At 41.7% G+C, this 12,838-nt stretch overlaps 1 protein-coding gene across 1 annotated transcript in view; it reads right to left on the reverse strand.

Moving 5' to 3' along the window:
• Window positions 1–1,103: 1,103 nt before the first annotated feature.
• The window catches only part of LOC103743405 (basic salivary proline-rich protein 2-like), a 33,023-nt gene continuing 21,288 nt past the window's right edge, over window positions 1,104–12,838 (reverse strand). The window contains 8 exon segments of the mRNA XM_017800791.2: window positions 1,104–1,193; window positions 1,196–1,344; window positions 1,347–1,528; window positions 1,830–1,837; window positions 1,908–2,038; window positions 2,446–2,606; window positions 5,033–5,366; window positions 6,261–6,296. Coding sequence (XP_017656280.2) covers window positions 1,104–1,193; window positions 1,196–1,344; window positions 1,347–1,528; window positions 1,830–1,837; window positions 1,908–2,038; window positions 2,446–2,606; window positions 5,033–5,366; window positions 6,261–6,296 — 1,091 coding nt within the window.

Here is a 12,838-nt window from a genome sequence, read left to right on the forward strand (position 1 = left end):
GTGGATGAATTTGCACCAAAGGACATCTGGGTACAGATGTTTGACTGGATGGGACTTGGCATATGTAATGGAGTGCATGGAGTCTGATGGGAAGAATAGGGGGTGGTGTGGATGGAGGAGGGGGTCTGAATGTGATTGAGAGCTGTTGTGCAGGATGTGAAAACACTCAGTTAAACTTTTTTAAAAGAAGGAAACATGAAATGTGTAAATATTCCAGGAGTGGAGGAGTCCTTAAGATTTTCCATATAATGGGTCCTAGATTCCTAGAACGGAGGGTGCTATTTTCCCTAGAGGCCCCTCCTCTAAATTCTAGTCTTTGATCAAGCTCAGTTCTTGCCTTCCTTCCATTCCTGCCATTCCCGATTGACACCATCTGTGGTTCTCTGCTTGTTTCACGACAGTCACTCTAAATGACTTCACAGGGAACCCTCTTGTAGTTTCAATTTTTGTTTGTTTGTTTGTTTTTCCTATTCCCATGCACCCTGGGGTCCACAGCACCCTAAACTTCCCAAAATTCCCATTGACAGTCCTGCCCCAAGGGTTTAGGAACAGCTCATACAATTCTGGCCGGGCCCTACAAAAAGCTAGGAGTAGTAGTAATCTAGATGTCTGCTGAGTGATGAACTGATAACGGAAAATGTGGTATATTTGTAATACAGAGTGAGAAATGTCATGACGTTTCGAGTTGAATCAAGAGTTCTTTACTAGCCAATGGTCAGAGAGGGCTAAGGCCAAAGGAACTCTCATCCTTGATGGGAGGCAGAATGAGGTTTATTTATTTTTATTTCGTTTTTAAAAATTTTTTCATTTTATGTGTATGCGCATATTGCCTGCATGTATGTACACCTGCAATGTGTAATGCCTTCAGAAGTCAGAGAAGGGTGTTGAATCTCCTGGAACTGGAGTTACAGATGGTTAGTAGCTGCCCTGTGGGTACTGAGAATGGTACCTAGGTCCTCTGCAAGAGGAGCCCATGCTCTTAAGCACTGAGTTGTCTCACCAGCACCCAGAGTTGGGTTTATAAAGCTTAAAACCACAATTATATCATGTCAGGGGCAAAGTCAATAACCGTAGTTATATCAGATCATTCTAATTACACCAGACTAGGGCCAGCCTTGTTGGTTTCCAAGCTGAAGAGGAACCTGCTGGCCTCCCTGTGGGGGTGGACCTTTCTCCTTTCCAGGATGGGGAGACCCTTTGGTTGCTAACCTCCCTGTGGGAGTAGGACTTGCTGGTTTCCAGGCTTAGGAGGGCCCTGTTGGCCTCTATGTGGAAGTGGACTTTGCTGTTTTCCAGGACTTGGAATGTAGTTCTGCTGCTGCTGACCTCCCTGTGGGGGTGGTCTTGCTGGTTTTTAGGCTGAGGGGTCTGCTCACTGCCTTCTTGCTGTGCTGGTTGCTCTTGTAAATTTGCTTCTTCACCACTGTTATCATTACCACCTTCCTCAGGAGGAGGGGTTTGGGGGGCCATCCTCCAGGAGGGGCTTGTGGAGAGTGGTGACCATGCCCCTGGTTTTGTTGCTCTGCCCCTGTTTGGATCCAGATCAGAGTAGATAAGCTTGCACATTCCCCTCTCCTCGAACCTCCCTCTCAACTGCCAACTTCTCCATTCTCCCCATTCTTCATGAAAAAAACTTTACATATATATACATGATCTGTGGCATAGTAGTCTATGCTACTAACCTCCAAAAAACAGACTACGGACATCAACTCCCTTCTTCCAAAGCTTTGTTGCACCACCTTGTTTAGGATCATCACATACAAACCTGACTGTTGATGCCCAGCAAGAAAAGAGGGGACCAGGAGAGTTGGCCACACCTCCCAACCAACCAGTCAGCCTGCACAGCACAAGGGGGAGACGCAAAGGGTGCTTAAGTGGAGGAAGCCTATAGGGAGATGCTCTCTCACCATTTCACGAAGCTGTGAGGTCACATCCATGCCCGATGGAGATTTTCCATCGCAGTCTGGGGCGGGGGGCAGCACCCACACTCCTGTAAGTAAACCCTCATCCATTGCTCCATCAGTAACCCCGATAAACTCTTTAGTTTCACATACAGTAGTTTGGAAAACTTAGACCTAAGATTTTTGTAAGGACATTGAGAAGAGGGGGCCAGATATTGCTCGTGTCTCCCAGGAGGAGTGTTAGCAGCAATTGGCATAACCTGTAGGATACAGCAAAACCAAGGATGAGTTTGAGAAGAGCAATGGTGCCTCTGGTGTGGGGAAGGAAACCAACGACCGAAGCAAAGTTGCATCCGGAGAGAGTGTGGGCGGAGGAAATTTTGACATGGTGGGCTAGCCCCATAGGTCCAGTGGGGGTAACAGTGGTGGCATGGATGATACAGAGGATAATGAGATGTGTAACTAAGGTGACACTACCTAGGTGAGATCAGTGGGGGATATCCTGGGATTGCAGTCCTCTTGTAGGTGGTATGGAATGCTGTACCTGCTTGAGAGGTTCGGTCTGCCATGTGAGTATGAAGATGCTTTAAGAACCATGAAAGGCCTAGTGCAAACATTGCAAGTCCTTGGAGTAGCTCACCAGATGGCCTGGGTGCTGCTTTGCCAGATAAAAGATCTAATCCCAGGCAGTAGCCTGAAGGGAGACTAAATGTGTAAGAGAGGAATTTCAGTGAGAAATACTGACCTCTTCAGTATTGGCTCCTGACTTTGCCTGTAAATTGCATAAAAGAGAAAAAGAAATTGAGATGTTAGCTTGCTGTTTTTTTATGACTAGAGAGGGTCAGAAAGGGAAAAGAGTCCAAATCAGATCAATGAGACAAGACTCATCCTGGGACCCCAAAACCTGGAACATGTGTGAGAGGGCAGAGAGTGGTGAGGAAGGGAGCGATCTAGAAGATGCCCCTCAGGTTTGACCTTTAATACAAAGAAAGGAAAAATCCATGTTCCAGCATGCTGACGGAGGTCTTAACAATGGGGGCGGGGTAAGAGACTGTAGCAATCAGAAAATACTCTGCACTGCAGCTATTGGAACTAGGGAAGACTTTCAAAGAAGCAGTCTAGGAGCACCTCACCATCTGGCTTGTGAGGATATGTGACATGGGAACAAATGATGTTAGTTTAAGTACTACAGAAGCATTAAAGCTGAGCAATATAACCACCCATCCTGCCTTTAGACATAGGCTGCAGAACTTGAGGTAGTACATGGAGAGAATTAGTCCCAGATGGACTGGTGCATATGAGCCATTAGAGATACTTGGTCATCACCATGGGAGGTTCCCATGGATATCAGATCCTAGAGGACAACAGAAGAGGGACAGGCACTACTGAGAAAACTAGGTATGAGGAAATAAATATATAGTAGACCAGACAGGACTGTGTTCACCAGAGATTCAAAGAAGAACTTGATTCAACAGGGACCTTGAGATTGGTATGGTGCTTTAATGGCTTTGCTGAGTCCCTTAGCGGGACAGGCTCTCTGGAAAGCAGTGTTTCTTTCTGATCATCCAAAATAATTTGACATGTCGACATTGCAGAAAAAAACTAGAAATGTTTCATTTATTTGTTTATTTATTTATTTATTTGTTTATTTATTTATTTATTTGTCTTTTTGAGACAAGGTCTCCCTGTCGCCCCAGCTGTCCTGGAACTCACTATGTAGACCAGGCTGGCCTTGAACTCACAGAAATGTTTCATTTATATTGTATATGTACGTGATTAATGTGTGTCCTTGAATTTTCACATAAATCTTAATATATTCCAGCATGGTATTGTTGTACTTCTCACTGATAAAATTGTCAGCAGTCCAAAAATAAAAGAAAAAAGGAAGATGGATATCTGAATAACTGCTATCCCTTTCTTCTGAGAATCCACTACTAGTCAGGAAGGGTGGGAATGGAAAGAGGGAAAGAACTGAGAACAATTAAAGACTAAAAATTAGAGAAGTTGTTTCTAGGGAGAACAGCACATTCATTCCTAGGAATATAAAACCAGTTATTTGGGAAATCTTAAGAATTACTCACCCCCTAGAACATCGACATGTTTTCTATTTGCCTTCTTTAAGATTGTAAGACTGTCCTAAAGTTGCTTAAGATACTTTCAAATAGCAGTTGCCTATAAGTTCCAGGTACATGAGGCTTGTCACAAACAGGGGCGCTAAACAATGAACACCATGTCCCTGAGACACTCTTCCATTTGAATGACTGGCCAAATCGAAGTATAAATGTGAGCTGGCTGGGACTACAATGTCCAGATGAGTACTAGCTCCAGAAAGCCAGCTTCTTCAGAGGAAAGTGTCAACTGGGCAGGTGAGTGCTGTCTGTAAGAAACGAAGCATTTTTTCCATGTATACCTAGATAGGTATTGCTTGGAATGCTGGTCAACCAATGGTACATGACATTCAAGAGTACCACTGTTTATGTAATTTGATATTGAAACCCTATCTCAGTGCAGCCTCCCTTATTAACATAAGTCTTGGAATCCTATTAACTGGTAATGGTCACCAAATCTCTACAGAGAACTTAAGTCTGTGAACAATGGAGTGTTCTCACATGAGAGTTGGTTGACACATAAAGGCAGAAAACATCTTCTCAAAGCAGCTCTATGTAGGGGTTTTGATTTCTTTATGTGTCCATAGCTCTCAAATTACAGTCTCACCAGACACAGAAAGAGAAACATTACATGGTAACTGCATGCTAATTATTTTTTTGGAATAATGAAGGTACAGCCATGACAACATGTTCCAATGACATGACTAGCTTCTTACTTTCTGAAAAAAAACAAACAAAAAAGGTTAGAGAGAAGGAAGGTATGACTTAATTTCAACATATTCTGAAATGATTTCTTACAGTAATCTTGAATATCAATAATGGTAGAGTTAAGGCATTTGACAAAGAATGTATTTAAACCAAAATCAGTTCCAGAATTTGAAAATATAAAGGCAATTCAAATTTTGGATACATGTATGCTCAGATAGAAGGTTGTTTTTATTCTTAAGGTCTCTCTGGGATGAAACAGGCAGAGGAATTTGAAATTACCTTTTCAATGTTGTGGAACCTGTTGGTTATGCAAACAATGTCTTCAGGTAACTTGGTTGTTCCTGGTCTACTTGTTGGGATGGGCTTTGTTGGTTACCAGGCTGAGGAGGGCATTTCTGTTGCTGACCTCCCTGTGGGGGTGGGCCTTGCTGTTTACCAGGCTTAGGAGGGCCCTGCTGGCCTCCCTGTGGGGGTGGGCCTTGCTGTTTACCAGGCTTAGGAGGGCCCTGCTGGCCTCCCTGTGGAGAGGGGCCCTGCTGGTTCCCAGGTTCACAGCCCTTTTCCTGAGCTGATTCCTCCTGTGAATTTTGCTCTTCACCACTGTTCTCATCACCACCTTCCTCAGGAGGAGTTGGCTTTGGGGGCTGTCCTACAGGAAGTGGGAGCAGAGGTTTGGACCAGGACCCTGGTTGGGTTTCTCTGCCCCTGTTTGGGTATAGATCAGAGCAAATGAGCTTACACATTCTCCTTTTCATTAATCCTCTCTCTCAACTTCCAAAGCCCTCCATTCCCAGGATTCTTCATGAAAATACCTTATTAACATTTATATATGCATCATATCATCATTCTTATGTACCAGCTCTTGGGACAAATATCTGTCCTTAGACTTGGTGCACAATTGGTAGTTTTGTGTATATTAAAATAAGTGGACATTTGCCAAGACATAAGTGGAGAAAAGGGAAGGTATTTTTACTAGTACTTTTTTGAACTTAGTTGTGAATCCAAGTCATGACAACAAAGCTCTATACTGACAAAATACCATGGCGTTAAGAGACTTAGAACCACTTAGAGAATAAGCAAGGATTATAAAAAGAAATAAACAGATGCTCCACTCAGGATTAGGGGAATATTTTTGTAATTATTCATCAGCCATGGATGCAGAACTCATATAAAGAGGTGGTACAGACATTTCTATGTGTTTCCCATAATGCCATGTAAGTCAACAGAGAACGACTGGGAAGAATGAATTTTTTGAGCAACTTAAACTGCCCTTGAGGAGTCTAAATGAGGACACTTCCAGTGTACCCATCTTTTCAGCAGGTGCTTCTGTCTGCTGCTTTCACAACAGTCCAGCTCCTCAAACCTAGAGCGTTGTTCGGCTCAGGACCCCAGAATTAATGTAAGGGAACATTGCTCTATATCTCTAGAGAATCTGCCTCTCACTAATACTTTGATTTAAAAAATACTTATTACATCTCACAGAACTGAGTAATTTCAGAAGTAAGAAACACAGCAGGTTCACAAAAGATGAATTTATACTTACCTAAGAGCTGGACTGAAGAGTCTTCACTGATGACATCTTAGAAGTAAGCACAGGAGAAGAAGAACATCAGCCATGTTATTTTCACGTTACACAAGTGCACTATAGGAAAATGACTTTAACCCAAATTCACACATCTCAGAACTCAAATCCTCTCCTTAGGTTATACTGCTGAAAAAGCAGTTAGCTTGGGGCTATGCTGCCCAGTTCACATGCCATTTTTATCCCTCCTTAGAATTGATTCAAAACCTTACTTACAATATTCATTGGACCGTCTGGGTATTTCAGTGTCATTGTCATATGTTTATATTGGTTTATGCTTTTACTTCCTGTGTTCCTTTTCTTGCATTTCATATCCTTGGGCTTATCATTGATGGAAATAGGAATAAATGCTGATTTAAATATTAGAACACTAAATACTGAATTTTTGTAACCATCAGCCATGTTATTTTCACGTTACACAAGTGCACTATAGGAAAATGATTTTAACCCAAATTCACACATCTCAGAACTCAAATCCTCTCCTTAGGTTATACTGCTGAAAAAGCAGTTAGCTTGGGGCTATGCTGCCCAGTTCACATGCCATTTTTATCCCTCCTTAGAATTGATTCAAAACCTTACTTACAATATTCATTGGACTGTCTGGGTATTTCAGTGTCATTGTCATATGTTTATATTGGTTTATGCTTTTACTTCCTGTGTTCCTTTTCTTGCATTTCATATCCTTGGGCTTATCATTGATGGAAATAGGAATAAATGCTGATTTAAATATTAGAACACTAAATACTGAATTTTCGTAACTAATGAAAGAGGAGTTAGGCCAGAAGGATGGCTTGGTGGGTTCCCTAAGCCACAGAAGTCAGCATGCAGCGTCCTCCCCCATTTCATAGCTTTGTTTGAACTCCATGCTGTGCTCAGCGTCACCAGGGCTGCAGAGAGCAGGACCACCAGCATCTTGGAGGAGGCTCTTAGTTGCTCCCAAGTCTGTACTGAGCGAAGCAGATCTGTATCTTTAAAAAGAGAGACAGAACAAAGGCACCTTTAAGCTCCTACTGGGTGACCTCATACCCCACACTCGGATCCTTGCAGCTCTGACTTTTGTTTAGGACTTCATCCAAGATGCAGGAGGTTTTCAATTTGAAATGATACAGCATGTGTTTTGGACAACATTGTTGAAATTATCATTTCAAATCATTAGGTCAAATATTCATCAAGCTGTCTTTTGTTCCACGTAACCATGACTCTGATGTGGTTGGTTATTATTATGGGATGTGTTGCTTCTACATTTGTCAGCATTCTTTGCATCATCCGGACTAAAAATGTTCAGTATCTCTGCTATCATGTAGAGAACTCTAGCAGAAATCCAGAAATGAGTTAGTATGTGGAAAGGCATGCATTCCTTAGCTACACCTCATTTCCATTTCACCCAAGAGACTTGAGTATCCTGAACATCTTGAACCTTGGTCATGGAGCCAATCTCATAAGCACAGCAGGTCAGTAGTTTCTCTACATACATTTATGATCCTATCAAACTGGCATGTTGTTAATGTTGACCTAAAATCAAACTCCACATCTCAAGACAAAAAGCAAAATATATTGTATCCGCCATGATTTCCAGCTCCACATTTCTTTTTCCCTTCTTGTTATGTCTATTTATTTTATCATTATTTTGTTACTTGCTGCAAAATTGCATTTTGTCACTCATATATATGTAGGCAGCTGAAAATCCTGTAATTAATATTTCCATATATTTATATCCTTTGTACTCCTTCAAAATAAATTATCAAAATGAAATCCCCATAGACAATTTTCAACCTACTTAAAATGGGGATCAGCTTCTGTGTCATTCATGTGTTTCTATTATTTTCTGTTTTGTTTACGCTGCTTCCCCTATGCATTAAATCTGTTCCAATCAGTTCACCAGCCTGTTTTTTCACTGCATATGAGCTGTGAGGCATTTTGATGTAGTTCTCATTACATTTCTTTTGGTGTTGAATAATCTGAAAGTTTTTGATTCTTCAAAATCTACAATTGAAATCTCAAGCCTAATAAGAGGCCATAAGAAAGAGTATATATATCTTATACATTGATTCAAGTTAGGCTATGCCATGCCAGTGAGCACCTTGAGATGATGTAATATTCCAATAAAAAGATACATATAGTTGTCTCTGTCCTCTGTTTGTATGTTAGAAATGACAAAATTGATCCTACTTCCCAACTTCCAGGCCCCCAAACTACAAGAAGAGTAAATGTTTTAAATACAAAACATCTGGCTTTTTGTATTCCATTACAAAAATGCAAACTGGTAGAGAGCTTGGAGTTTAAATACTTTGGCAGATACGTGTCTTTTGGCAAAGTTGAAATTTGTTTGTCTTCATCCCTCATAACTCTCTGTCAGGCCTGCCTTAATCCCCTTACCTTACCATGTCAGCTGCAGATGACATAATACCAGTGGTTTTAAGGTGTTTCTTATGAACAGAGACAGTTCAAATATTGACACTGTCAGACTTGCTCAAACTTTCTGTGTTTTTGACTTTTCTTTCTCATCAGCCAAGAAGGACAATGTAGTAATAAGTTCCCTGCATGTCTCCAAGGTGATGGTAGAAATCTCAGAGCCCCTATCAGCATATACATTCATATTCTCTTCTAATTTGACTCTCAATGTCAACTTCTTTCATGCTCACTGACTGTTCATGAAGAAAGCCTTTCACAAACATATTTATCATATGAATTGGGTGAATGAAATGGATGGTTCTGGCTTCGAGGAAGACTGTGGACTGTGCAAATGCTGTGAAGGGAGTGGTTATAGAAAGGGGGCTTGGTGGTTTGATCCTTGTTTGGGGCATCAAAATGGTAGGAATAAAAGTCAAAGATAGTAGAGAAAGCAAACAACCTCAACAATCCAAATTGACTTTAGCATTAGTCAGTGAGGAATGGCAGCTGGCAGGAGGGAATCCACACAGAGACCACACTGGCCAAGCTGCAGGGGATGTTAAGTATGTTCACATATCACGGTAAACTATTGTAGGAATTTTTTTTAAAGCTTAGGGACTGCATGCATGGAAGGATTTGTTTGTGTATGGGAATTGATTTATGGTTGGGGTTTGTATGTTCTAGGGCCACATCTTGAAACAGGGGTTAACAATACTCCACCAAGTCCTGTTAGTGGGTATGACAGTTTATAATAACTTGGGGACAGTTTGTGTAATCTCCTTGTTCTTTCAAAGTCCTGGGCTCAAATGACTTCAAGTTTTAACATTATAAATTTTCTACATTAAACATGTTCAGACTTTTTCCCTTCCTGCTCTTTTTTACAATATAATATAAAAATGGTACATCATAAAACCAAAACACTTCTGTATAGCAAATGACACCAGCCTACAGATGTGAAAAAATTATTGCCAATTATATATCTGAAACAGGGTTCACTTCTAGAATGTACAAAGGACTAAAAAAACTAAATATGGTTCATAGAATATAACATATAACACTCAAAAGATGAAAATAAAATTTACTGAGAAACATTTTAAAAAATGTTTAACACCCTTAGTCGTTGGAGAAATAAAATAAAGCTACTTTGAAATTTCATCTTTCAGCAGTCAGTTCAACTGTGGATGTGTCATTTATGGCTGGGCATCTGTCAGATATATATTCGCTGTGTGTGACCTGTTGTGGAACTCTGTAATAACCTGCATATATTGCAAAATGAATCTTCTTTGGTGAGTAATGTATGGTGTGCTGGATAGCTTTAGTGTCTAACTTGGCACACCTAGGTTGAGGGAGCCTCAATTGGGGAATTTCCTTTATTGGACTGGCCTGTGGCCATGTCCATCTTCTTGGGAATCTTCTTGATTGTTGAGTGATGTGGGAGGGCCCAGTCCACAGTGGGTGGTGCCACCCCTGGGCAGGTGGGCCAATGTTGAATAAGAAAGCAGGCTGAGCAGGGGGCAGGGGAGCAAGTCAGTAAGCAGCGTTCCTCCATGGTCTGTGTTTCAGCTCCTACCTCCAGGTTCCTGCCCTGAGTTTCTACTTTGGGCTCCCTGATGAACTGTGACCTGGGAGATATAAGCCAAATAAACCCTTTCCTCCCCAAATTGGTATTGGTCAGAGTGTTTTGTCACAGCAACGACGAAACAAACTAGGACATATGGTATACTTGTCTGCAAATATAAAGTTCCATATTTTGTAAGCAGTAAGAAATTTCATTTGTCAAGAAATATGACAAAGAGCATTTTCTCTAGGATCTATGACCTCTCCAGTCATATGTATTTAGCTATATATACAGTGCCACCCATGGTTTCCCTACCACTAAGAAGGCTTTAAATCCAAATAGCTGTTGATTATCACCTAGATAAAAGTGACACCAGTAAAGTTTACTTTGCCAGTCACTGTGGTTATTGGGCATTAGAGATGGTTTGGGCCATTGATTGATTTTCTCCCCCAGCAGTTTCCACAGTATCCTCTAGATCTATGAGAGCCAGTCTTCAGAGAGAAGGCTTTCAGGTAGTTCCTGATCCATTGCTCCAAGTCCTGTGTATGAAGCATATCCTATCTCAATTATAGGGACTTACTTTCTGTACGGTAATCAGAGAATACTCAGCACTAGAGTTGTTGGAACCAGGGAAGGTGCTCAAACAAGCAATGAAGGACATGGGGGAAGATGGAATTATTTTAAGTGCTATAGAAGCAGAGAAGCTGAGCAACATAAACACTCATCCTTCCTTGAGACAAAGACTTCCCAATGTAAGGCAATATGAAGGAAATCAGTCCATGACAGATTGGCTCATATGAGCCATTAGGGACACCTGGTTATCCCCAGCTGAAAGCATCATAGAATGGAAAGCATAGAGGAAGGATAGGCACTACTGAGAGAACTGGGTATAAGGGAAGCTGTGTTTGATGCCCAGTTCACAGACCACAACAGGACTGTTTTTGCCAGAGACTTAAGAAAGTAACTGATTCAGCAAGGCCCATGAAACTAGTGTGGAGCTTTGGTGGCAGTGATGAACCCTATGGCTGGGTGTGACCTATATGAGGCAGGAGAGGCCTTAGCAGATTTAAATGGTTTGGACTAACATGTAAACCAGATTCATAAGGTACTAAATCAAGTAGACATACAGGAAAAGGGCAGAAACCTGGCAAAAGCCAACCCCCATTTCTCTTGAGCACAGATGTGGATGGATCTGTACAGAGCAGAAGTTGCTAGGGAAAAAAAAACTGATCAACAACCAAACTCTGTGATGGTGAGCCTATGGAGAGCTTTATGACCAGACCAGCACTTCGCCACGGAAGAGAAACTAGTTACCAGGATGTGAGGGTGACTCCAAATGCACCACCTACTCCAAAAGAAGGCAGCCTCGTGGTATTGGAGCTCTCCCCCTGAGTCACTCCCCTCATGGGGTAGCCAAGGTTACACATAGGTGAGGGACTTACTGAGTGACTGGGGCCCCATGTTGAATTGAGGATTTACTGGATCCCCTGTAATATACAAAAAGCATGGGCCTAATCCATCCTGGAGCAGAATGTACATTGATTCATCGCAACCCCCCAAAACACTAGGGCCAATGAATGGCAACGGACAGGTATGGGGCTAAAACCACACAGGTAAAGCAGATTAGACTCATTCTGGAAGTGGGCAATTATCCCCCTCCCCAGGAGTACAGTGTGCATCTCTCCCTTGCAAGAGAACATTCTAGTGGTAGATACCTTAGTGGGTCACACATACTACCACTGGAGAGTTCCAGCTAAGGATAGGAACAGTGAAAACAATTATTTGGGGATGGGCAAGATGGGAGCCAGTAAAATTGTCCACACCATGAAGGGTGGTGAATTTAAAAAAGCACTGGCTGCCTGATGGTCTAGATGAAATTACAGAAATCATCCAGGAACTAGAAAAGGTAGAGACTATCCACCCAGCCCAGTGCCTTTTCAGTAGCCCCGTTTGGCCTATCAGGAAGCCAGATGGCCCCTGGAGAATGACTGTAGATTACAGAGAGTTACATAACGTGGTACCTCCCAATCATGCAGCTACAAATTTCATAACTTCGTCTTTTGTTACCGCTGGGTAGAGCCCCATTGTGTAAATCTACCACATTTTCATTATCCATTTGTCAGTTGAGGAACATTTAGGTTGTTTCCATTTCTTAGCTGTTGTGAAAAGGGAAACAACATACATGAATGTACAGGTATCTTTACAGTCCTTTGGGTATAGGCCAAGGAGTAGTACAACCAAATCATATGGTAGATTCATTTCTAAGTTTTTAAGAATTCTCCACATTGCTTTCCACGGTGGTTGCATGATTTTGCAATTCCACCAGCAATGAATTGGCACCCTTGTTTCTCCACATCCTCATCACCATTTGATGCCTTTTGTTCTTTTGTTCCTATCTGAATGGGATTAGATGAACTCTTAAAGTGGTTTCGATCTTTATTATCATATGGTAGATTCATTTCTAAGTTTTTAAGAATTCTCCACGTTGCTTTCCACGGTGGTTGCATGATTTTGCAATTCCACCAGCAATGAATTGGCACCCTTGTTTCTCCACATCCTCATCACCATTTGATGCCTTTTGTTCTTTTGT

Source organism: Nannospalax galili, unplaced genomic scaffold, assembly GCF_000622305.1.
Source record: "Nannospalax galili isolate Female #2095 unplaced genomic scaffold, S.galili_v1.0 scaffold1910, whole genome shotgun sequence".
Taxonomy (NCBI): Eukaryota; Metazoa; Chordata; class Mammalia; order Rodentia; family Spalacidae; genus Nannospalax; species Nannospalax galili.